This window comes from Buteo buteo, chromosome 1, assembly GCF_964188355.1.
Source record: "Buteo buteo chromosome 1, bButBut1.hap1.1, whole genome shotgun sequence".
Lineage (NCBI taxonomy): Eukaryota > Metazoa > Chordata > Aves > Accipitriformes > Accipitridae > Buteo > Buteo buteo.
The window spans coordinates 20390626-20418567 of NC_134171.1; the positions used below are offsets into that span (position 1 = coordinate 20390626).

General features: G+C 36.6%; 1 protein-coding gene across 1 annotated transcript in view; it reads right to left on the reverse strand.

Moving 5' to 3' along the window:
- Window positions 1–808: 808 nt before the first annotated feature.
- SEPSECS (Sep (O-phosphoserine) tRNA:Sec (selenocysteine) tRNA synthase) overlaps window positions 809–27942 on the reverse strand; it is a 29525-nt gene continuing 2391 nt past the window's right edge. Inside the window, exons 3-11 of the mRNA XM_075023936.1 lie at window positions 26173–26291; window positions 25927–26085; window positions 23221–23374; window positions 19129–19231; window positions 16734–16863; window positions 16489–16580; window positions 8238–8331; window positions 7499–7589; window positions 809–5490 (exon numbers count right to left, since the gene is read on the reverse strand). Of these exons, the coding sequence (XP_074880037.1) occupies window positions 5241–5490; window positions 7499–7589; window positions 8238–8331; window positions 16489–16580; window positions 16734–16863; window positions 19129–19231; window positions 23221–23374; window positions 25927–26085; window positions 26173–26291 (1192 nt within the window). The 3' untranslated portion in view covers window positions 809–5240. The remainder of the gene's footprint in view (window positions 5491–7498; window positions 7590–8237; window positions 8332–16488; window positions 16581–16733; window positions 16864–19128; window positions 19232–23220; window positions 23375–25926; window positions 26086–26172; window positions 26292–27942) is intronic.

Here is a 27942-nt window from a genome sequence, read left to right on the forward strand (position 1 = left end):
TACCCTTCGATCACAAGAAATGCACCCGAGAAACAGCTTTTTGAGAGAACGGATCAATAGAAGCACTACGCGTTGCTCTTGAATTCCAAATGAAGTGATGTGTTCCTACTTGGGATGCCTAGAGAAAGATTAATAATGCACACACCTCTGTTGCTGTCACGTTATTTGTACAAGACTAGTTTCCCTGCTCCCCCCCCGCAACCAGCAGTAAGTATAAGATGGTAGCCTAATGTTTGCAGCTCTCTGAGAACAAGTAATAGGAAAGGTAGCACCCAGCTGAAACCACTGTATTCTTTCTATTCACATTAGGTTAAAATAAAGCAGTTTTGCAATAGCTGACTCAGCCTGGATTTGAATCCAGGATCTAAAGGCAAATTAAATTTCACCATACATGTTAAGAAAGCAATTCAGCTTCTGAACTGGATCAGCTTTGAAGCCGCACTAAAGAATTTAGTTGAAATACGGTATGATGAAAGACTCCTGTTCAGCAGTAGATATAATTATCACACTGATCTTAATTAGATCATGAACTTGACTTTAGGATTCCCAAAGTAGTACTGAAAGCTTGGTCCAGTTACACTGAACTTGGTCCAGAACACTGAAGCTTATCCATCAAGATAAATATATTACTAGTTCTTTGATATGACAGATGCTTGACGAGTGACAGAGCAAATGCCTTTTTAACTATGATTTTTAAAAAGAATTCTTAAACTGCACTAAAGTGTATGCTGTTATCTTTGAGGAAAAAAGTATAATACATGAAAAGATTATTACAGAGCACAGAGAGCACAGTTTTTCAAGCACTGGTTTCAGAATTAAAAACATTTGAACACAGGTTCTCTCTGTGGAGAGTCACTTTGTAACCAATTCAAGCCTTTAAATAGCTATTGTTTTAAAAAATTGTCAGCTACAGAAATTGTTTTTCCTTCAGATTCCAAATCCTGTCAGGCCAGGTTGATTAAAACATTGCATTTAAAAAAAAGGGGGGAAGGGAGGCAATCTAATCACCCCTTATAAAAGTGAAAACAGCAACTCAATTTTTAAAGCATCATGAACAAAAGGCCCATCTATCATTCACATATGGATTCATGTAATGATTCTTCAATTAGAATTATTATCTATACAGCAGCTGAAGACTGAGAACTGCTGATACACTGCAGATGAGAACATTTGCTAGTCTCTGGGCTCCAGCCTTTCTTAAAAAATGATGATCGCACAATATAGATTGCTCGGTTTATATGTGTATTAAGCTGCAATGCCAGCATTTACATTTGCAACATTACAATTTTGCTTTCTTAGGCTCAAGAGAATTTGCTGCATCTGGTAGATTTTATTTGCTTTGTATCTTAGGCAATCGTTATGAACAAAGTGTGAAAAGACGGGATTATTGCTCAAGCAGTCCTTTGTTTTGTTCATTATCTCAGATACTACAAAAGAAGTAAACTAAGAGTGGGCCTGTGAGATGGGTCATTCAGTGTCAGTTTGCTTGCACTATATTATCCCAGTGCTATTTTTATAAGGCAAGTCCATCTGCTCCTTCATTCCTTTCACCTATATAGATCCACATAGCATAAGTTGTAATATCAGAGGGAAAGAAAAGCATCTTGCAGAACAGTTAGAGGCACCATAAGGGAGGAAAGTCACTTTGGCGATTCAAACTTCAGCAATCTGAGGGGTCTCTGCCTAACCACATACCCTGCCCCATTGCCAAATGCTACTGTCTTCAGAAGCAGGTATCAACAGAATATATGTTCCGAAGAAGCAGAACGGGAAACGTGCTAGCTCTACAGCCACCGTTTTTCATACCTGCAATGCTCAAACACACCTCAGTTTCAGTATTTGTTAATACACTGTATGAACTGTGGCAGCTTCTGAGCAGACAGACAGATCACTTTGCTATGTCTGCTACAGGGCAGTAACTTTTGACAGAGCAGCAGACTAGGTAGCAAGAATGGTAACCTCCTGAATTTCTCTTTCTGAATCCTCAGCTCTTCTGGAATATTTCAAGTGCTTGCCCATTCCTATTTCACAGCTGGTAATCACATGGTGTGACCTAGAAGATGACAGAGATAGGTAGCTACATAAATAGTAGCTGTGAGATAGCTGTACTAAATGGGCATGTGTTCTTGGTGCTTCTACGGAGTCTTGCTGTCTGAACCCCAAGTATGTTCTGAAGCCCAGGGAGCCTTCCTAGAAGTCTCACTAGTAACATGGACGCTGGAGACAGCAAGTTGGCTTTTGCAGATTTTTGAGGTATGCGGAAACCTTTAGTGACATGTGCCTATGTAGAGATTAGGAAAAGGACTGCAGTTAATCAAGAAGCTTCTTACTTCACTGTACAATCTTAGAAAAGTCTTCATAGAAGGCAAATATTGTCAATGTATTCGTTTTACTCTGCATAGTTTGACAAACCTATGCCCATCCTATGACCATCTTTCACAGTACTACTTTTAGTGGGCGAGACGTGCCATAGCCATGAGAGCTCCCCATATCTCTTATACAAAGGAAATGAAAACTCTGCTAATGGCTGTATGTTCCAATATTATTTCACTACTTTATTATAGCTATTAGTGAATAGAGAATAAGTGATTTATACTCTTTCTTGGAAAATACTTTTTATCTACTGAATCTCCTAAATAACCAATTCTTCTCCATTTACTTGAAAGTATATTGCCATTTGAATTACTTAAAACTTCATTATATTTATAGTGACATTATATAATGTTTCCATCTCTAAAAAAATACATTTAAGGGTCAAAGCAAGCAAACAAAACTGAAAACTGGTACACCAGCTTACCAAACTTAACATAACACAAATATTTAATTCAAGAGTTTATACACATGATGGGGCACATTTCTCAAAGTATTTTACATTTCCTGACTTCAGGTGGCACCACTAAGATTTGCGAAGTGATGTAATGACACACAAATTAAAAACACGGGTCTTTTTTTTTTTTCAATTAAAGCCATCATCTTAAAATTTTATTTTAAAGTAAAAAAAGGTTTAAAAGGTCAAAATCAGAACAAACCACTTAATTATTTCCCTGGATACTTGTTTATAAAGCTTTGTTGAAATTTTCAGCTTGATTTCAAATGGGAAACATTTTGAAGACAGGAGAAACACTACCTGAGAAAGCAGTTCAATCTATAGTAGAAGTGAGTGAATTATTTGCAGCAGATAATTTATTATGAGAACATAAAAAGTAGAGGTTTATTCCTCTCAGAGAAGGCAACTGCTGTTTTCTTTATTCAGTTTCAGGATATTATTCATCAAATGCTTATTTTAGCTGCCACCATAACTATACACCTCCCTAAACTCTCGTAACAATAGTTCTAATGTTCGCATTATGTGACTGGTCACTTAAATCAGTAATTTACACTCATTCAGGCACTGAACAACAACATCAAAAACCAGGAAGAAAGGTATCACTAAGGCCTTGTGGTTTTCACTGGCTGCTCCAATATACTGAATACTGAGGCAGTGAGCTGCAGAGTTTTGGCTCCCAAGCTTGCGGATGAGCTTTACTGACTGGAAAAACTGACATATAGCATACTCTTGATAAAAAAAAAAAACAAAGGGGGGGGGGGCAGGGAGGAAGAGAGAGAGTGGGAGACAAAGAAAAGAAATTTACATCTCCTTATAGCCACAAGGACTCAGTGGCCAAGTTATATTACATTTCTCCTAGGATGTGTTTGTACAGCAAATAACAACTGTGACTGTAGTCGGGGGAGCCATACCTTCACAAGCATTAATCAATCTAACATGTAACTGTAGCAATAACAACGTAGAAGCAGCAGTTCAATTTAAGCTTAAGATACAATGGACCTCACTAAATGAAAGCACCTTCATGATGATTAGCATACTAATAACTTCAGCATATTAACACCACCTCTTGTATCAATTCATTTGAACATGCTGGATAGACAATCCTTTCAAAAACACCACTATTTTGATTAAGCAATTTACACAGGGCTCTGAAGGATACATGTCTCAGATCCCACCAAACAAAGTAAATAGAGTATTTCCTGACATTTAGAACTCATTAATTGTGGTATCCCCAGTATTACTACATTACAGACAGACAAAGAAAACGTCTTTGAACATTAAGCTCACTTTGAACAGTAAATGACATAAAAACTACATACAATGTAGTAATTGCATTTAATAACTAAAAGTTTTGCAACCTACAGGACTGTCACTGTAGTGATATGGAACCTTTGTTTTATGAACAGACTCTGAATCTATTGTTTGCTTAATGAATTCAAATCAGCAACTGCACACAGCCACAGAAGCAACAGTGCCAATGGCAACAGACACTTCAGAAATGGAGTCTATAAATTTTAACAACAATGGACTAAAAATGCCAAAATACCCTCAGGTCTCACTGGCTCTTGAAACTGCTGCATTAATCCCACAAGGCATTCCTCCTTTTCAGTGGGTCTCTGACCTGACAGCCCTATCAAAGAAAAGATGAAATGGAAAAAAAGACAAAAAAGATGACAAAAAAAAAAAAAAGACAACTGTACCTCTCCACTCCACAACCTCTTGCCTTCATTATTAAGTTTTCTTTGGGTTGCTGAACTATGCAAATAGTTTCCAAGAGCTGAGTACTGACAGGATGTGAAGTATTCTAGGTTTTCCTTTGCCACTGGGGGCTGGTTTGCTCTAGGCAGTTCATGAGAGGCAAGAACACCTGAAAAACACTACTATTCCAATTATCATTTCCTCATGGAGTTTCAACACTGTATTTAGTAAGGGCTATCCCAGCACTTATATAGATCTTCAAAAAGAAATGAGAAGTGGCAAGTATGCTGATGGGAAATGAGATATTTTGAGAGCACTGAAACATTTCTTGCTGGATGGTCCATACCTAGGAAGGAATTCAATCACTGCCACAGAAAATCTTCTTAATTAAAAACATGTGAATACGCATTCTGTGATTTGCTGAACACTGGTCCAAATAGTCACCCAGAGACTGAAAGGAGAGCTTTATGAATGTAAAGCTTTACTTTGGCAGATATTAAGCACATTTATATGCTGCAAAAAACTTGTGTCTGGGCCTCTGTCTTGGAAAGAGTATCACCTACTTTCTCTAAAGCTGAATTGTGCCCAACTTTTTTTTTTTGTTTTCAGATCAGGAACAAATTTTCTGCACTGCAGATTCACAATGCTAACCCAATACAAACCTGACATACTTCAACCAAAACCGTATCTCCCTTTATTACTAAATCTGTATCTTCTAGTCCTCAAGTTGTTCTGTGCCTGTATTAGAATTACTTATTTCATTTACACTTTTTTCTTTCTTTGCTTCTTTTCTAGAAGTCTTCAAACACTTGTCGAGTCTTTTCAGGAATACATCTACATCTTGCTTTTTAATTCCAATTGCTGAGGCAGCATTGAGGTAAGCACAGGGATAGTCATTTGCATGTGACATAAAGCCTTTAAAAGTGTAGTTATTCACTGTTTGTACAGACCCACAGGGAACAACCCTGAAACAAACAAACAAAATTGTGATTCAGTTAAAGATGCCTTGGATATTTTATGTGATACCCTACGATTAACACATTTACACAAGTTCCTATACAGTGTAGTATCTGCTTACTCTAAACAAATTAATATAAGGCAGCTGAGATCAGGCATTCTCCAAGGTAGTGCCCAGGCATCACTATGAGTGACAGTAGTAGCAGATCCTGAATTAGCTCAAGTCTGTGTGCATATGCATATGTCCCTCCCCCCTTCAGTTAAATTATTAAGGTATTTACCACTGGTATTTATGAACTCCCTAGTGTGGGGGGACAAGACACCTGCAGCAAACTTTCTGATTCTATAACAAGTCCTAACTATCTGACCTGCTCTGTCTCTGACCTGGGTCAGTTCACCCCTCCCTAGGCAACCTGATGACCCTGATCTCCCCGGGATCACCGTATTGGCAGCAGCCTTAGTGCAGACATTTGCTTGGCATAGTGTACTGCAGTCCAAAATGTCTGGGTTCAAGTGACTCAGAGGGCTCAGAATCCCAACTTTTCCCACCCTGCCCCTTCCTCTATACTGTATCTTCCTTTTCCTCCCATCCTATGATCTTAACTTCATATTTATTCCCTCCTTGTAGTGGATACTTTTTGCCACCGCTTTCACCTCTTTCTCATACTAACAGCCCCTACCTATTACACCCTATTTCTCAACACTTTCAGTACATACCCATTCCCTGAAATCAAGACCCTAATCCACATCCTTACTTGTTAAAGGAACAACTTGCCTTGTGGCTATAGTTAAAGCCTACAAGAGCAGTTGACACCAATCAATTGATAAGAATTTACTACCTCTATAGAGACATTCCCTGCAGTTTGTAAAAGAAACTGCATTCAAGTACCACTAGGATTAGCATATCCTTCCACTGTCCAAGTGCTCTGACCACAGGTTTTGCAAAAGGCAGTAGGCTACTGAAGTAGGGAGTTGCTATTCCTACCACTGACGTTCAGCACTAGCATAACATTTAAAATCTGTTGAAATGCCGAGTCAAACAGTGTATATGCTAAAAATTAATTACTCGCTTATGTAAAAAAAGGAAAAACCTGATACCTTTATATCAGGCAAAGAAGTGGAGAGTTTTAACTTCAAAAATTGAACCTCTTGAATCATTTCAGCCAAAGATGGCTGAAATTGCAGGACAAGCCAAGGTTAGGACAGGGAAATTAAAAAGAGCATCTAACTACAGTACATACAGATTTACTGTCATTCATCTGTGCAGGAAGTGGAATAATCCAAGCTAATGAAGCATACCTTCTGATGTGGAAACATTCAACTCTGCTACAAAAAAATGACATTAAGTCTATGGCAGAAGTTAGCATGGCAGCAGTAATATTCAGATTAAGGAATCCTGCCAAAACAAATTTTAAATCATTTTCTTCTTCTAAATGGTTTGAACCAAAATCATTAAAAATTATTTGGCTTGCATTTCCATGTACCAGTGTCTCTAAGAATAAATTCAGCTCAGATGGGCTCGGGTTGTAGATTTTAAATTATTATTTTTTTTTTTTGTAAACACAGTTAGTTCCGGGAAGCAGGATTTCCTTCCATGTGACAAAAGGCTACGTGGGGTATTAAAAGCTTATTCCTCTGACATCCAGCACAACCATATTTGTGCTGCAATAAACAAAACAAAGATCTGCCCTAAGTAGCTTACAACTTAAGATCAGACAACAGCTGGAAACTAAATGAAACCAAGGGATACTAGGGAATATTGACACTAAATTAAATGGGCATAGATTATCTATTTAGCCTACCAAAGCTAACAAAGGGGGCCTCATTGCTAACTCGGGCAGGTTGACATTATTAGCACATAACAGTGAAGAAGGCGGGTGTATTACTCTCTGACTCGTTATTGTCAGACTGTAATCTATAATCATGAAACAATTGGTACAAAACAAATATTATAGGATTTCATAAAATATATGCTAATACAACCCCCCAAATTTTTCAACTTCATATAATCCTCACCTCGCTCCAGAAACTTGTCTTGTGAAAAGCATAGATCCAAGCTGTGTAACAGCAGCATCATTATTTTCATCTAGATTCTTCAGTGACATGGCTAAAGTAACAAAAGGTCAAGTTAAAACTACTACAAAGTTTCTTTTTCTCCAAAGAAGAACCACAGAGGACGAGCTGTTTCCCAACAATAAAAATCTAGCCAAATGTTTGTGTTCAGATACAAAGAAAAAAACAAATATGAATACTACATTTCATAATTTTTAGTTTTCCCACAAGCTGCCACAGATTACTTCTTTGGTTAGACTGTATGTAAGGTAGATTCTGTACAGGTAGGCAATATTACCTTGGTGTTCAGCAGAATTTTTGGTTAGAACAAATACCTTGAGTAGAAATTCCATAATCTCTTCTACAGCACTATAAGATGATGGGCAAAATAATTATAACCTAACTGATTTTTAAATCTACTTTTTTATAAAGTATTACTGCATGCTAACACCTTCTGCCTGTCTTGATTACAATAAATATGTTGGACAGGAGCAGTTCTGTAAAAAAAATAAAGGGCCCAAGTCACTACTCTTACTTTTATAGTAGGTTACCTTATTGGGTTCAACGGTTCCATATCAGCCTAAGAACAATTTAATGGAGTGTAGTGAACAATGTTTAATATATAGGAACTGTATGTGAAAGTGCATTATGAATGCACAGTATATTGGAATTTTTAAAAAAAAAGATAAAAAACAACAATTACCTAAGGAAATGGGATTATGTGGTGTGTCTAACAGTCTCTCATTGTGGTTATCTGCCAGCTTCTTCAGCTCACTTGAAAGATAGGAAAACATCTCCTGGAAAAAAAGATGCAATATTTTTGTTATTAGCCATCAAACAGAGAAAATAGTACCTATTTCACAAAACTGTTAAGCCTCCATTATAACCTACAGGTGCCCAGCTGATCCTCTTTTCATGTGTACCAAGTAAGTGGACCAGGCAATTCTCTGAAATCATTCTATAAAGAAACAGCTCCATTTCCTGAACACTGTTATTCCCCCTCAAGCTGGTACAAAGCTCTCTATCTGCTCTACTTGGGATGTCAGTCATTCTCTCCGTAGTCCTGAAACCTAGGAACCTTGAAGAGATTCCCACTGCACAGCAGGTCTTACCCCACCCCGCTCCCGCAGGAGCTTTCCCCCACCCTAGCCCCCTAAGCCACAGAGAACAAATTTACCATCACAGATGGCCACATTATGGCAAATTACTCCTTACTTTGTTTTCCCTCTATTAATACATTCCAGACTAAGTAGTGCATTTTGTTACCATGTATCACACAACCATAATTACCACTAGTGCATAGACTTTTTCTGTATGAGAAGGGCAAGACAGTCTCTTAAGGAGATGGCTATGAGTACACATTTGAATGTATTTTGTTTCACACAATATATACTCTCCTGAATATTTAGCTCTATTGTGTAGCCAGTCCTCTTCCTGGGACCAACCCCTCCTGTTCAAGCCTACTAAAAGAATGGAGATATCTGAATTTCTACTATCACTTAGTTATATTGCACCTTTATTGTGAAAGTGTCATAAAACTGAGATTTATAAATCACTTGGCTCAGATACAAGTCACACTGCACATAAAAGGCTGCTTCTCTTACTTTATCCATATTTTATTTCCCCCTTTTTCCCCAGTAGTAATCTATGATAATTGCTCATGCTCTTCCTCAGTTTAATATCTTCCTCTTCACCTATCAGCTCAGAATACTTCTGGACAGAGTGAGAATAAACACTATTCTTCTTACTATATTCTTTGGCTTCTCCATTCTTTTTAATGCTTAGTCTCTCATAAAAACTAGCAGAAAGATACAGACACTGGGTGGTCTTTTTGAAAGATACTAAACACCAGATTTTTCCTCTTTCTGGCCATAAAGATTGTGCTGCTCATCTGCTTCAATGTGACTGCCTGTTTAAGCATCCTCATCAATTTCTGGACCTGACAAGTGATTTTTCATTCTTTAAATAGTATTGCCTCTTCTGTTTGTAGACCAGTATCCTGTTCTGACCTGTGGACTCTGACAGATACAAATTACAGCTTGTGATCAAAATTATGTTTTTGAGCAGAACCTCCCAAAGGTCTTATGAAACCAAATGAGCTTTGTGGTAGCTAAGTTAAAAGAATGTTACAGCTGCTTTTCTTGAGCCACTGCAGTGAACCCAGTCTCACTTCATGAGTGACCAAGTGAACACAGCTCTTTACCTGTTCTTCCTAATACCACAGAATGAATTCAGTCAGAGAGGAAAAAGTACCATCTTACTGTCTAAACAAATTAGGCTATTGATTCAACAAGAGAATAAAACTTCTGCAATACTTGGAACAACAACAAAAATTTTGGGAGGCATCTATGGTTAATTATCAGAAGTTGAAATTTGTGAAAAATCATTCTTATTTTTCAGAGGTGTTTGTAAATCAAGTGATTTTATGGTTTCAATTCAGAGTTTATTTACAGTTCACCCCGTGAAGCTGAAGAACATTTATGTTTCAAATGTTCAGACATTTTTGCCTTCTTTCTGGTCCCTCACTGAATATAAACACATTACTCATTTCTTATTTGCTTTCCACAATAAACATCACCAATGTGTTAGCCATTTTATTAGTATTTTTTTGGAATCCAAATCATAAATTAATTTGTGCTCCCTCTGCTGGCTATTTACTTCTACAACTGAAGCAAAGTATTACAGAAATACACATAAATTGCGTCAACTATGGAGATATTCGTGAAATTAGTACTGAGAAAAACCTGTACTGGAACAGGAAAAAATTGCCAAGTAATTAATTTTTGTGTGGTACCTCTGATGCATCTCTTACAGTATTTATTACTGAAAGCACTGCAAGTTGGTATAACCAGTTACCCACTGTATAGATGTATTAAATTAACTTAAGATTAAATACCTGGGTCACAGGGTGAGCCTTTACATACATAGGAATTTGTTAAAACAAGGGAGAATGGAGAGACAGCAAAAAAACCCCACACCCCAAGTATGTATTTTCATCAGTTTGACTGAAGCCACCTGAAGACAAATCCAAAACTTCCTATTTTTATGAACGACACTATTTTTCATCTTTCCATTGGAAGCCCTCTAGATATTTTATAGTTTCAGAAGTTAAGCAGTTTGTTGCAAAACAGATTAACGGCCTTTCCAAAAAAAAAGGAAAAAAGCAGTATTTTTGTGAGGTCAAATCTATAACCAACCTCTATTATAAAATATTTCTGTTACATGGAAAATTTATAAGCACCCTAAGCAATTATATAAAAATGAGCTCTTACATAATTGATTTTCTGTGGTAGGCACTCAAGTTTTCTCCAATGAAGCTATTATGCTAAAGTTGCATTGAACAACCCAAGCACTAAATGTCAGTTAAGTTTCATTATTTAACTCACTCTTTCCCCTTAGAAACTTATCACAAAACCTAACCAGGCTAGTGAAATGAATGCTAAACTCCATGAAGACATCTTGCACTTCTTCTGGTCTTTCTAGCACCTAAAACAATAAAATACCTCAAAAAGTATGAAGAACAAGTCAACAATGGTATATGTATCAAATGTGCCAAATGACTCAATTATTTGGACAAAATGGCCTACTTCCACATACATATATAAAAATGTTTTCAAGTTTTGTAACAGTTATTAAAAATATTTGAATCATACTGTATTTACATTATAAAGCTATTTTTTAATAGAAACTACACTAATATGGGTGACCCTTCATTTGTTGTTCCATTGTGATAGGCACTGTTCTTCCAACTGGAAATAACTAGAGGGAAACAAGTAAGGAAAAAGCCAGTAACTCCAGAAAAAAAGCAGAAGAGGGGGGTACTAAATATGCCATTAGTCCCATATCAGTGACAGACAGACAACTAATGAAGGCCAGAAAACCTTTTGTGTAACCACCCAGCTTGCTTACGCTCAGAGTCTGTAACACTCTGCCTTCCTCCCTACTTCAGTCTTATCTGAAAAGATGAGTTGTCCTCAGAGAAGAGCCATATAGCTGTTCACAGCACTGAAGAAGACAAAGCAGAAGAGTAATTTTATAACCTCTTTGTACTAGATACAGACTGCCAACTCTCATATGCCATACCTGAGACTGATCTGGTCCCATCCTAAATTACTTTGCAGCAGCAGCTGTTTATAACGCAACCATCATAGCCTCTCTTCTGCTTTGCGTATTAGACTGACCAGCTCTATTTGACCTGTGAACTGATCAGACCACTTGGCACACCACTTCATGCAGACAAAGAGAGGCTGCTGTGCTGAGCATGGAGACCTGTTAATACATGCCCCAGAGAGCCCCAGTAGAAGGCTTACTTTCTTGAAATGCAGCCAAACACGACAGAAACTGTTCATGTACATGTGTGATACTTACATATACCACATACCCTCATATATAGATTCTTCTGCACTGCAAGATCAAGAATTTTGTTCTGAATTTATAATATACTGGAAAGTTTTAAAAATATGAAATTAGTTATGGAACTTTTAAATCTTTGTATCATATAAAAGTAATCCAACAGAAACTGCCCAGCAAGTCTTGCCAACCTGATACGGTAACACTAATGCTGACAATCACCACACTCTTTTTTTTTAAAAGGTCTTTCTTAACAACACCAATCAACATATTTTTTTCTTCAGCACTTGTAAGACCTTGCGATCAGGCTCCTTGTGGACCATAGCTCTCCAATACATGCTTTAAGTATGTAGGCCTCTTTGAAGCTTCCATGCATAGTTGGCATTTGTTTAGCTACACAACATCATTTAAGATAATGAATACATTCAGTTAAACTATCTTGCCTCCAGCCACTCTAAACTTTGAATATGATTCCACATATTTCACATGAGGAAAATCCTGCAATATTCCCACGTTTGACAAACTAGTGTAGCAAACTGACTAGACAAAAAAAAGAGTAACAAATGTCTGTCTTGTAAGAATATTTGATTTTTTGTAATTTTAATATCCAGCATTAAATGGCTTTCTCCTCTTCTTCTTAAACTCAATCACAAGTACAGCAGCAATATAAACTCACACTGAACTGTACAAATAATTTATTCCTATCAGAATAATTAAATCAATGATAAACCATGAAACGTAAACCCAGTATTTTACTGAATTGTAAAACCCAAACAATGTCCTCTTACTCAGGGTGATTTTAAATATTTTAGATACATACTCCATAAGGACATAAAAGTTACTCCAGTTAATCACTCTTAGAAAGTATACAGACAGATGGATACAGATATAAAAAGCTCCATCACATCCCAAGTAACACAGAAATACATTTAAGAAAATCAGAATTATCTTGATCATTAGATTGTTAAGGAAAGTCTAATGAGGAAATTTGTAACTGCTGAAAACAAAATGAAGCCATCATGTCTTCAGTAATATCAGTATAATAATGACTTAAATGGATTAAATGGACCACATTGGAAAATAGTTAACAGGTATTAAACCTGGTATGTAGGGTCCTGAACGTAGGGTCCTTGCTCTCCATCAGTTCTAAGGTGTCAATTGAAGTCTACTGTTTATGCTATTGCACAGTGTAACCACTGTATCTGCTCGAGGGTAGGAAGGCTCTACAGAGGGATCTGGACAGGCTGGATTGATGGGCTGAGGCCAATTGTATGAGGTTCAACAAGGCCAAGTGCCAGGTCCTGCACTTCAATCACAACCCCATGCAGTGCTACAGGCTTGGGGAAGAGTGCCTGGAAAAATGCCTGGCAGAAAAAGACCTGGGGGTATTGGTCAACAGCCAGCTGAATATGAGCCAGCAGTGTGCCCAGGTGGCCAAGAAGGCCAACGGCATTCTGGCTTTTATCAGAAATAGTGTGGCCAGCAGGAGCAGGGAGGTGATTGTCCCCTGTACTCAGCACTGGTGCTCGAATGCTGGGTTCAGTTTTGGGCCCCTCACTACAGGAAAGACGTGGAGGTGCTGGAGCGTGTCCAGAGAAGGGCAACAAAGCTGGTGAGGGGCCTGGAGCACAAGTCCTGTGAGGAGCGGCTGAGGGAGCTGGGGCTGTTTAGCCTGGAGAAAAGGAGGCCGAGGGGAGACCTTATCGCTCTCTACAACTACCTGAAGGGGGGTTGTAGTGAGGTGGGTGCTGGTCTCTTCTCCCAAGTAACAAGCAATAGGACAAGAAGAAATGGCCTCAAGCTGCACCAGGGGAGGTTCAGGTTGGATATTAGGAAAAGTTTCTTTACTGAAAGGGTTTGTCAGGCATTGGAATAGGCTGCCCAGGGAAGTGGTTGAGTCACCATCCCTGGAGGTATTAAAAAAAAGCACGTAGACAAGGCACTTCAGGACATGGTTTAGTGGGCATGGTTGATGGTTGGACTCAATGATCTTAAAGGTCTTTTCCAACCCAAACGATTCTATGATTCTATATTTGCTACATGTGGCCTGGTTCAGACACACAAATACATACATGAAAATAGTGAGTTTTAAGACCTGACAATGCAGAATATGGGACACAACATAAACTGTACTGAGGAAGTCAAAGGAGTTGCTACAAAATCATAACCTTTAGATAAAATGAGTTCTTTAAAAGCAAAGATATTAACAAATTTGACTACGGATCAGCTGTCATTATCTGGATTAGAAAAGGACCTAGAATTAACAGATTTGACTACTGATCAGATGTCATTATCTGCATTACAAAATGACCTAGAACCCTCTACTCAGATCAGAAAACCACTGTTCTAAACTCCACATAAACATATAAAGAGGACTACTGAAAATTTGGAACAAGTGAGAAAACATTACTGTTGGTGGTCATCTTCCATCCTTTCTCTGGAAACATCAAGGCTAAATACGACTATTGAAAACATTCTTTATTAAGCTTTCATATATGGCAACCTTTATTCAGACACTTGGACAGCATGTGTGTTACTCCCTTGCTCTTCTGTCCTCAGATACATCGCCCCATTTTACTCCTTCATAGCATAACACAATCTCATACTGTTGGACAATTGCACACCCCGCGACTGCCAGCTTGTCAGAAAATCCCACTCCATGTACATGCTCCTCTCCCTCATACAATCTCTTACCTTCCTATATTAAACAGTTCATCTGTGTAAAAGAAAATCTGAGTGGACTATTTCTTTCCTTGGTTGTGGGAGATTAATCTCTTCTCAGTAATATTCTGGTCTTTCTGGCTTGAGCTCAAATAACCTGAAGTAACACTCATGTGAATAAGGATAAGGTAAGAAGAGAAAGAAAAAAAATACTTGAAGTTTTTTATAGCTGTCTTTTTGTGTGAGTAGGTGTAGCTGCACCAATATAGAAAGGAGTACTCAATGTCAAGCTATAAATAGCTCCTGCTGGGAGCCTAATAGCTCTGCCTCTGCTTTCACAGAGCACAGGCAATAAACTATCACTATTACATTTTTACAATTCAGGAACAAACAGATTTAAGCAAAAAAAGGTTTCTATTTCTACAGCAAATTCAATAAAAGAAACATATTTACACCATATATAAGGCTGTGTTTATAGAGTATACTCACATTTGAAATAAAAAGACCTGAAGTTGTAAAAATATAATGCTTTATTCACTTTAGAAATCTACTTCCAAGAAAATGACATGATTCAAAATATACAGCTATTCATTAAGACATTTTATTTATGAAAGAATTATTATTTATGACTTGGAGAATATTTATACTGCCCATTATGTACCTGCTACCAGTGTAAATCTAACATAAAAATCAGCTTTGCAGAAGACAGAGATAAATTCACTTGAGATTCTTTTGGAGATGAGAGTGAAGGGGGAAAAATACAATTTGCTTTTAACGAAGATACAAACCGTACCTGGCAATACATACAACAGTCCAGAAAAAAATGTTAGAAACTGTATCGCAATAGTGGCAGAAGTGGTAACTGCTTTCAGTGTTTCAGAAGCCATGCTTTCACTTTAATTGCACAGATCGCTTCTTAGTCATTGTAAAGCCACTAAGCTGGTTTGGTTTTCTATAGTCTAGCTATTCCTATGGGATCTCAATTGCAGCACAGAATTTCTGGATGCCTCTACAAGGAACTAGAAGCAAGTCACAGCATCCAGCACTATTGCCCTGCCAGGTAATCAGAGCAAGCTGTCAGCAGCAAACAATTGTAACGTAGTTTCTAAATAAGATAATGGAACAGATCATGCATGATTTAAAACTATTAACTTAACAGTACTTAATTCACAGCATTTCCTTACATAAAACCCTCTACAAAAAGAATCCTTTGTGTTTATATCTAAAGATAGCAAAATCAGGCCTGTATTATGTCCAGATTTAAGGACAACTCAAGATGTACAGGTTCCAACCTTAGACCCCTTGAATGTTTGTGCAATGCAGTTATACCCAACATAAAACATATAGTCTATGAGAGGCAGAGAAGAAACCTAGCTCTGTGTCTAGGTGAATACCTTAAATGGCATTATTTTTCTCTTTTTGTGGCCATGCGTAGTATTTATAACCTAACCAGAAGCTGTGATTCTCCAGAGAATGTGGTACACAAACACTTAATTAAACACCATCATAGCACAAAGGCACAATAGGGCCAAATGAAGAAGAGCAGAGACCCCCGGTTACCTCTGACTGTCCGATCTGATGCCTTAGTCCTGGGAGCAGCATGACCATGATGACACAGCACAGTAATTCTCAGATTAAGCTTTTGTGGGCAAAATTCCACTGTATTAGTCACACTTTAGAACAACAAATATGAATACTGTACAAGATAGTACAGGACTCAGTTTAGCTTTCTGGATTGGAAAACAACACAGAAACCAAGCTTACTCATGAGCACCATTTAGCCAAGAAGTAATTATATCATACTGTCTTTCCAGATTCAGAGCTGTGAGCTCAGAAGTTCAATGGCTTTCTAGACAGAAACAGGCTTTACCACAAAAAGCAGTTTTGACCAAGACTTTGTTACCAGGTGACTTCAAGAAAGTGCTGCTTGCTAGAAAGCTTACCTTTCTTTCTTTCAGTAACTGTTTGTAGCCACTGGCACCGAGAGACAGAAGTGTAATGAGGACATCTAAGGAAGGAGACGCAGATGCTCTTCCTGAAAAAAAAAAAAAAAAAACCCCACAGAAAAACCCAAACCCAATATACAGATTAAATTGGCAAAAATAAGTATTATGTGAAAGCAAGCTGAAAAGCAAGCTTTCTGCAGTTATTTGGCAGGGATGAAATGGGCCCACGAACCAGTAGTTACCTGGATACATTTTGCTGATGTCCTGAATGAAGGACTCGTTGAAGCCAGCAATGATAGCTCCACCTACTGGAACCATGAAATTTTTGTCCAAGCTCTGCACAAAAGCATCTATCCTGCCTACCCGAGCACCCTTTATCAAAAAGGAACAACAACAACAAAATAATCCACAGCATACGTTAGAAAAAAGGAAACAAGCAATAGCATGATAATTACACAGCAATGTAATGGAAATAAATATAATTGAAACTCTCTCCAATATTGCATTTGTGATGAAAAATGAAAAAATCATAGTACTACCTTTTCTTAGCATTGCTCACTGTTATTACCATTATCTGCTTACATAGTACCTTACAAATTCCTATTTTGCTATTATTTAAAATATTGATCTTAGCTCCTGAAAGTCTAAGTGTAGCTTATTTCCAACAACAACCAAAAAGAAAACCCTTGGAATTTAATGGGAATTATACAGTTAAAACTGTACGACCCAAAACATTTCACAGATTCTCACAGTAAAAGGCTACAGGTTAATGCTTCATTAGAAAATAAGCAGCTTTTTCTTGATACATGTATAAATTTGCATTAAAACAAGAGGGCTGTGACAGCACTCCTTCTTATAAGGCTGCTTGCCTTGTAACTTCCTATGGCAGATTTGCCCACTTCCCAGAAAACAAAACATCCTTATACCTAACCACTCAGATATTCTTAAAGGAAGAAATGTAGATTCTGCAGTACTTCTTCAATTTGAGTAAGATGCTACTGTGAACTGTACAATTAAAGTATGCAGCATAACAGAACCTGACAGGTATATTAAAGAACATACATATTAAAGTATATTCAAATACATACATATTAAAAGTACTGCAAACTAAAACCAAGAAATAGAAACAGAGTTAATACCTATGGCAAAAAGGAGTGAAAAAAGCAGATCCAACTAAATCACAGTTATTATTTCTATGTTTTAATAGCTTAGTGCATGGGAGATACGAAGAAGCACTCCGAGTTTGTCAGCTTTTTGATGGCAAGATGAATGCCAGCAGCTATCATTTGATTTAATTGACAGGAAACCACCAGAGGAAAAGCATGACAAATGAAATGGTCTCAAAGGCTCTTTCCCATGATACTCTTGCAAGTTCTGTTCACACTGTGCTCAGCATGTACATACTCCTAAGTATTCATTAATAACTACTTCCTTACAGACAGTACATTTTCTATTGCAGGAAATAAATTTTTGTAAATAAATGTAAAACAAATCAGAGCTCAAATGTATACATTTGCATAACCAAAGAACAAACAACCACCCCCCCCCAAACAACATATCAAGAAGCCAAGAAGAAACATAGAAACCAACACAATAACAGTTCTATTTGCAGCTTTATAGTCTGAAAAGATTATCATTAGATACATTTCATGCAGTAAAAATCAGCAATTCCACAGCCCCCTTCATGTTAGAATTTCACTAAACTTGTGCAAGTTAAATACAATAAACATATACAAATAAAGCATATTCCATTTTCTATTTCACATATCACTTCAAGTTTTGTCAAAATCCTTCAGTCTCTCAAGATTTAGAAATGCCAACATGACATTACTGTCATAATTATGTATCAAGTCAGTCTGTGCCCAGTTAATAACATAATGTCTTCTTAATTATAAAAAACAAAAACCCAAAAAAACTGGCATATTTTAAATTCATGACAGTTCAGGATCCCCTGAATCCAGTTAAAAAACATAGCCACCTATTCTTTTGACATGGGCAACTGAGAGAAAAGAGAAATATTGAAGAAACAGTGCACATACATTGCAATGAGCAAAAATGCAAGAATTCTAGGTTTCTTGGCTGATCTTAGATATTAAGCAACCCCTTCTTCAAACTAAATGGCAACAGAAATTAAACTTTTTCAAACATAACATTGAACTTAACCCAGTTTCCTCAGCCGTTCTCTGTACCAACAGTATTTTAGCAGTGACAGCATCTATAAAGTGTTGCTGTAGAATCTTGTACCTTCAACTGAAAATCTGTAACTCACATTCTGTTGAAGGCTTAATCCCCATTCAAGTATGACCCATTATTTTATTTTTAATCAACAAGTTCAGGAAATATTTTAAGAAAGCTTATTAAGGACATTTTTCCATTATGGAAGACACTTGAACATAAACAAAACCTAAATAAATTTGGGGTTATTACATAAAAAGAATGTAATAGAAATAACAAATATTATTTTTAAGTTCTACCTCCCTCTGTTCTGCTTTCTTAGAAAATTGTTCAAATATCAGACATGCATGGGATTAGTCTCAAAGCTGTGAAACATCCGATAAAATTTGCTAGTGTTGTCTACAATCAGAGATTTACTTACACTTGTTAAAAAAATTATTATTGAAAATACACAGCTCCTACCTGCTGGATAAGATGCATACATTTTGAAGATTGAACTCCATATGCATTGTTGACAATATGGGGAATGTCATAATTAGCACAAATCACAGCCAGTTCCTCCAGCCTATGAGCATAAAATTGTAATTTAGAGAAGCATTGATAACTGTAACTAATGTTACAAATCAGACCATTAAAAGACTGAAAGGTCTACAAAGAAGTCAGAATGCGAAAAGAAACTTTTTTGATTAGTGCCTCAAGGCAGCACTTGTCATCTTAAGCTATAAAGGTTAAGAAGAAAATTCTGTTAGCTTTTACATACACTACAAATTGTTGACCTGGGCTGAAATTTGTCATCCTTCACTGAAAAGTTTTGTCTGTAAACCAGTAAATAGATCCCAAATCATTCTGCTTCAGATATAAGCATTTTTTAATACTACTTTAATGATAACTAAAAGAGCTTTAGCTATTCATACTTTTTTTCCTTTTCTTCTAATATTCAACCTGAAAATAGCCTAATGGAAGTTTCAAAATGTGTCCTGGGAATCAAAAGTATCATATAACAGGAAGTTTGTACATGCTTCTGTTTATTTCACAGAACTAATATTTCAACCCTTCGGCTGAAATCTCACTTGCATATTTCAGAAAAACTGATTAACAGAAAAGATATTCTTCAAAGGAATGGAAAGTCCTAAAATATCTGAATGTGGAGATGAACGAATTAAAACTTTGTTCAACTGTTTACTCAGAAACAAAGACAACTCTTTACTTGCCTTTAGAAACCCCTGAAATCACAGTGAGCTCAGCCTGGATTGATTTCTCAGTCAAACTAGAATTTATATGGGTACATAGGTCATTTTGGGTAAGGGCTTTCAGCATTTTAAACACATGTACTTAGTACCCTTTTCAGAAGCACTCCAATCACGCTCTATTTTTTAAAAAAAACACTTGATTTTCCCCAAACTTGTAAATATATTTTAGAAATAAATCTAGTTGAAAAAATAAGATAATATATAATAATTTAAAGTGATGATAAAGGTAATATTATTAAAAAAAAATCAGGAAACTCTAAACCTCCAATGCATTTTTACTCTATCTCCTTCTCTACAGCCTCTCACTGTAATTTACTGACATTCATATAAAATGTGACAGAGTATGAAAACATTTTCCAAGAGGTGACATTCCTTTGCATTCTATTTCTATTACATTGCCTAGTGTCATTTTGCAATGCAAAATCAGCTGCAAACCTCAGATTAAATTTTCTGAACCTCAATCCTTAGGAAAACATCATCATCACTGTATTATCCCTAAAGAAATTATAAGTATTTAACGATTAGCAAACACCAGTAGTATAATGTATGTATTGATCTTCTACATTCAAGATATTTGTCAGGAGCTGCATGTCCAATAATTTTTCACATTTATCAACATCCCAAATCCTGAACTATGTAACATTAACAGAATACTTGGAAACATAACACTACACGGGAAAAAGTTTTTGCCTTCTGATCTGCTGATCTTTATCAGACTCATTCCTCACCTTCAACAGACTCAAAGAAAAACAGTGCCCGTCTTACAGACTTCTTTTCAAGTGCAGGTTGAGAATTTCACCAAACTGGAAACATAGAGGGTGTACTGCTATGTATGTTTGTCTTTCTCACCTCCTGAGACTTAAAGGAGCAATACACTAGCTTCTACAAGTACTGAAAACAGAAAAGTCTCTTTATTTTTCCTAAAAATATTCTACTGAACAATCAGGTCCATATTACAATACAGGATGAGAGTGCTACAGTTTGAAAAGAACATGTGATTATGCAAGGGAAGCAAACAATTATGCACAGCACTTGTCTGCTTCCAAGGCTTAAAATGAACCATTAGAAGTGCTGCTAGTCATATCAGAAAAATAAAGCATTCATGTAAGTTTGGCTACTACTCGAATTCTTAAAAGTTACAAATAGGACTTACAGAAATATTTTCCAATTTATTCTTTCTTTCTCTCCTGTTTGTGAAAATTCATAAAAAGAAAGCTTTGCTCTTTCTTCTAATATTAATGAAAGTAACAAGATACAGAGTTCTGCTAAGTACATTAACTAAAAAAGGCACTTTTTTTTCCCTTTAATTCTCTTTTAAATACAATAGTTTTAGACACAACTCACAGCAACAGCATGTAAAAGGCTGTCTGAACTGATGTCTTTCCAAGGAAGGGGTTTATACACTAGTGAATTATTCCCACAAAGTTAAATAATAATTCGAAGGAAAGCTATAGGTACACAGGCATAAAAAAAATCTTACCCTGACCTTTTAATGATTCTAAGCTACTTAAAATTTTAAAACACCACCACCACAAATACACAAAGCCTTACAAATGCAAGATATTTAAAAATAGACTTTTAAAATGGTACACTCCAGAAATGCTGTAAGGGATTTTCCTTCCTGCAGGAAGATGGATCTTATGGCCTTCAACAGTTGACAGTACCCTTTAAATAGAAAGTGCGTTCAAATCCTCCTATATCTGTGGTATATCATAACACAGTGCCACTACCTAATAATTCATCTCTTAGTTGCAGAGGACAAAACAATTGCATGTCAAAAAGAGGAAGCAGATAAGGAAAAGATTCATTTACCCAAGCTATAAAATAGACCACTCAATTTTGATAGCTGTGATTTAAGTTAGCCAATAAATCTGCAAGTCAACTTCAAGCAATGTTCATAGTATTCTGACAGAATTATATGGTTTTAACTTCCCTCTAGCAAGTGGGTTAACCTATGATAAATACTGGGGTTTTTTAAAGGTAGGAAAACAGTGAAACATATCTTTACTTGCCATGTTTCAGAGTCAATAATGTTTCTTTCCTACATTTGCAAATATTCAACTAAATTTTCCAGATAACAAAGTAATTAACAAAAAAGCACGCACTGCAGAGGAACTCTAAACATAAGTCTTTTCAATTTTGTTATAAATTAAAAACAGTTGAAGTGGAACAGCTGAGACACTACATTCAAAACCATGTTAAAAAAAGACATCTTACTAATATCACATCCTTCAGTGTACTACATACAGGTCCATAAAAATATACCTGTTCAATTGTAAAACCTAAGGATTTTGCTTCTTGATACTTATTTTTGTAAGCAATAGAGAAAGCAGTTTTGCAAGTAACAACGGTGCTCATTTTGAACAAATGACTCAATATACCAAGTACTTTAGGCACCTCTACTCCAACATGTCATTTTCAGATTGGGAAGTTTTTCAAGTATTTCATAACCAAGCTACACATTGAAATAATGTCTCAGATGCTCTATTTCCCATCCATAACTGTAATGTTCATCTCAGCTTCAGCTAGTGCTTGAATGACATCTTCGTAGCAACTATGCAAGTTATGTACATGGACACATAATCTCAGGAAAGAATGAAACGTATTTTAAGTTTCTTTTAATGATGATTTAACAGCTGGAAATTATAAGAAGTAGTACCATGCAATCAGGCAGCAAATGTTCAAACCAAGATAACTTACAGCAGGGGAAATCATATGTTATATAGCACATCTGCCCTAGATACTTCCAAGAGTTTTCTTATATCAGTATATCTTAACTAGCCCTATAAACATCAATATAATACAGAAAAGAGTACCTCAAGCAAAGATTTTAAAATTAGCTGTAGGGCTTTTTTTTTTTTTTTAAACTGTATTAACAGCCTAGGAAAATTCAGAATTGGCTAGAGGAGAAGAGTAGAAAAGGCAACAGTAATATTAAAATGTGGCATTAGCTATGGAACTACATTTCCTGGACTACATTTCTATGAAATTCTACTACTACTTTGGTGAAATCATAAGAAAACCACTGCCAAAATGGCATTCATTTCACCATGAGAGATCATCATTAACCTCAGTTATATGACAGAAGGAAAACCACCTGCATTATTCTCACTTTTTAAATAGACTTTTCTGAAAGTACAACATTGTTTCAACCTGCCATTTTCCTTAAGCAAGGGGATTAAAGTATCTTTACTAATTGTTGGCAGTAATTAAGCAATTTTAGGAAGATGGACATTCAAAACATGGAAGTTTTGTTTGTTTATTTTACAGTAACAAATAACACGCTTCTTAAAAGATGACTTACCTATCAGGTACCCTTGGAGCAAAGCAAGACGTTGTAGAATGCACACAAAGAATATTTTCAGCTCCAAGAGCCTTGATTTTAGCCTCCACTGCTTCAATGTCTGTCCGTAGCTCATCGCCTTCTAACACATTTTCTATCACCACTGGCTCAAAACCTGACCAAAAAAAGCAAGACCTGAATGTATATCATTAAATCTCTGACTAATTGTGGGGTTTTAGTTCCAGTACATATCTGAAAAATCTTCTTCCTTCCGTTGTTTCAACAGATTCTTTCAGACTTGGATTAAGAACACAGATACATAAACTGTTCTATTGTACAATGTCCATATAGCTAAAAACTACAATAACATTCTTGTTAAATACTGGACTCCAGACAAAAGCTTACCTTACATTCTTTCCATGCAACAGCAACAGGTTTGAAGATTGTTTTAAAAACATAATAATTTCTTCCCTTCCAATTTAAAAAAAATATGTTTGAGTGGCATTCTTGTAAAACAGTAGCATACTAAAACAGCGTCTCTAAAAAAGGATGCTGTTAGATGTAGCAATGCTATAATGATCATTATGAATTGGCTTTCATCATAAGCCTCTGCCTTATTCAATTCATAAACTTCCAAATTACTTCTTAAAAGATAAAAATGTCCACATTTGACTTCACTTTGAAAGTGAACTTTATCATATCAAAATCCAAGCTATTTCCCTAGGGTTTTTTTTTTTAAAGTTTCCAGTTTAAGTTTGTATGTAAGATGTACAACAGCTGAACCTTGTAAGGTTGTTTCTCAAGGACACATATGAGAAACATTTGAAAAAAGGAATCTCTCCCCTTCCTTTAAATGCTGGAATGTTTCCAGTTTTGGAATGGGCTGCTCAGGAGGGATGTTGAAAAACCAGAGAGGGTCCATCAGAGTGCTATCAAGATGGGTGTGGTACAGTGCACACAGCTTAGAAAGGAAGGCTGTTAAGAGCTAGAATTTCAAGTCTGAAGAGGCTAGAGAAGAACATCCAATAACAGCCCCCAACCATCTGAAAGGGAATTACAAAGACAAGAGAGCCAAAGATTCAAAATAAACAGCAAGAAAACCCTTTTTTTTTTTTTTCGTTCAGAGGATAGCACAGCACTGGAACTGCTATCCACACAGGCTGTGCAATCTCCATCCTCAAAGATTTTCAAGATTCAGATAGACAAAGGCATGGTTGACCTAACCTAGCGCTTAAAGAGTTTTCTTTCTTAAAGAGGGAAGCCTGTCATGCTAGTTGCTCAAATTTCTAGCTTATAAATAAATCAATCAGAAAGGTTTTGTTTACAGAATAAAACACTGGAAACCATATATTCCCTTCCCCAAACAGGTGTGACACAGCAGCAACATCATGCCAGCTGAAGAGGCTATTACTGTCTTAAAAACAGAGATGTTCAGGTTACTGAATGAATGTAAAGAAGAGGGCAGCAGAAAGCAAAAGGGTGATTTCCAAAGCAGTGTAACACGGCAACAGCTATGTGAATTTTTCTTTCATGGCTCAACACCATGCCTTAACACTGACTAAGTAAGGCTCAAACTCTACAGAAGAACTCGGACTAGAATGATTTATTGACATTGTTAGCCCTAATCCGGTTTTCAATTAGTGATCTAGAAGACAGAGATTACATTTAATAGATAGTTGTTAGATACCTGATACCTGCTTCTCACTTATTTTTAGTTGATAATTCTTTCAATTAATTTTGTGATAGCTGTCTTTACTAGTCAAAAAATTAATAGATCAATTATATTTCCTCACAACTATCTCCACTACAAACATAATTTCCTTAGCTTGATGTTCTAAATTGAGCATAATATTCCAAAAACACTCCCACTTCTCTCATATATATGTTCTATTTGTTCTGATCTGATTCCTTTTAAACACCTCTGCATCTTACCTGGACAGAATCCCGTCCCTTAGTCATTTTTATGTAATGATTCTTTTATGCAAAATATAAATGTGTCCTAGGAACTAGGACCAGAATCTATGCCACCACCTGCAGGTATGTGCACTGAGCTGGAAAATTATGGTCTCCCTCACTTGCCGTTTCCTTGGTCCCATGCATCTGTCTACAAGAGGGGACAGCTTCAGTGCAGGGATAGATTCTACCCTTAGCTTACTTATAGACTGATATACAAGGAACTCCATTTGAGAGAAATTAAGGTTTGAACTAAGAAAGACACCAAACTCATTTCCTGAGCGAGCTGAGTGACACTGCAAGATTAAAAACAAATAGGGCAGCAAACACTTCCCATGTTCTAAAAGAAAAGAATGTGCAAATCAGACAGCTTGTCACCTTCTGATCACAATTCCTAGGACACATATGCTTTTTGCATAAATCTAAGAGAGAAATTTGAACCGTGAGCCTTGGTTTTACATAATTCTCAGGACAGCAAATTAGGCATCTAACTCTGAGAGCTAACTGTAACTTCCTTAGCATTGTGTTCTCTATTGACTACTTTAGACACCTCTGTACCTCAGCATACACCTACATTTCACAAGGCATTAGGAAGATAACTCATACATGTGATTGCATGTTAGAAATCAGGAGTGTAGAAATAAAGCAGTTAGAACTACTATGCATTACGCCTTTTCTGTATCTGACTGCAAGCATATGAATTGATCACTCTGCTAGATGAAGTTTTATATCCGTTAGAATAACACACCGAATAATCAGTCAGTTCCTTCTTACCTGCAGTTATCATTGACTTAAAGCAAGATTTCTGGTCTATACGTGGCCAGATAATGTATTTTGCCTTTGGTCTCTTGTGCCGCAATGTTAAAAAACACAGAGTTAGACTCATGCCAGTTGCCATAGGAACCACAAAGCAATTGGTCACTGTCCGGACACCTGCCCATAAAAAACAAGTCAGAAATTGACATGAAGAACCCATGACATGCCCCCACAAACGAGAGATATTTTCAGATTTACACCTACCAGCCAGCTTTATAATATCCAGAACTACTGAATTAGTAAGTTTGTTCAAAAGGCTAGACCCTGCAGCTTTAGGCTGGACTGCAGAAATATCACCTGACCTTCCAATTCCATGGATCAACCTAAACAAAAAAGTTTGTTTACAAATCATACATCAAGGTTTTTCACATCCCAAAACAATAATTCTTGCTGACTGAAAAGAACTTAATTTGATAAACAATTGTGGAAAATGCTATATCCAATGCAACATCAATATCTGCCATAATGAGTTCCATTGTAACAAACTACGTGTATTTGTATGATTTTTTAAATTTTTTTTTTAACAGTAGATCAACAATGTCCCAGTATGCAAGTAAAGACTTTGAGAAGACCTATGGCAGCAACATCTTTAGCATCTGGCAGGCTTCCTTTTAGGCGCGCCTCAGCACTTCTTGATGTCTGTTGGATTAGCATTATAAATGCTGACATGTTCAGACACAGAGTTCCAAGGAAAACAAAAATCAGTTACCTATAGTGTAGCATACCACAGGCATAGTGGTATTATACAGAAACTCCCCTTGACAAATGCTTCACCTCCATTGGGCAAAGAAATAATATATACTGTGACAAAATGTTCTGAAAGACAGTTAGGTTAACGTATCACTTTGGCAATCTTTTTCTACATCTTCACTTCACCTACCTCATTCTACTATTCAATATTATGTATCATGCAATACCATCTCTCTCTGCATTCTGTTTATAAATTATGTTTATAAACTGCGTTTATAAATGTTGGATATTATTTAGCACCTTTCAGGAGTGCAGGATTCTGAAATTGTTCATAAAACATAAGCTTACAGAACTAACTTTACCCATGGCTGAAATGGAGCAGCTGCTCAAGTAAGGTAGTAACAATACACATCTATTTATGGCTTTAATTCTGGTTTTGTCTTGGGAATAGAGTAAAATGTAGTCTGATGAGTGTATGGAATTTGGAACTTCTTGGAGCATAGTTTTACAGCTTAATTTTTTTTTCCCCCCATTTCAAGCTATAGGTTGAAATCAACAATAGCTTGATAATTAATTGAAACTTGCACATAATCCTCACTCCATCAAAAATATTTTCTTCCCTTGTTCCTGCTGCTATGTTCTTAATAGCTTTCTCATGTTACTACTTTCTTTTCTGCACACACGTAATCCTTCCTAAGGAGCAATCCTCCCTAAGACTGGCCTTAGAATTTATTAAGCTGAAAGAAAAGACAGCTTGAGAACCACCTCCTGCTACCTCCACCACTCCCAAAGTTACCTGTAAAACTTACTGCAAAAATAAGTGGTGTGAAGGATGCCTCTAAGCTTTTCCTTGCTATTGCCGACACTCACAGGTGAAGGTGAGATGGCAGGTGACAGAGCTGCATCAGACCAACAGTAGCTAAGTGCCAGCCCAGGCTCTCTCTGGCCAGTAGCTGGGCATGCTTTGTCCAGCATTGTCAGAAAACAGTACTTCCTCAGATACTGTCCCCAGTGTGACCCTCCACCTCCCACACCAGGCATATCCTAGACTAGAGAGTAGTACAGAAAACAACAACAAAAAAAAGCCAAACTGATGTATTACTGGCTTTGTTCATTAATTTTTCATGGTACTGCAGGGCTCATGAAAGCCATTAAGCCTAAGTAATTCAACTTCCATATGGTAAAGCTTACTGAACTTCTGGTCTCTAACATGCTTTGTGTTAAACTTTCAAGGAGAAACATTCCAAGAAATTTCACTTTGTTTCATTCCTGTTAGATAAAACA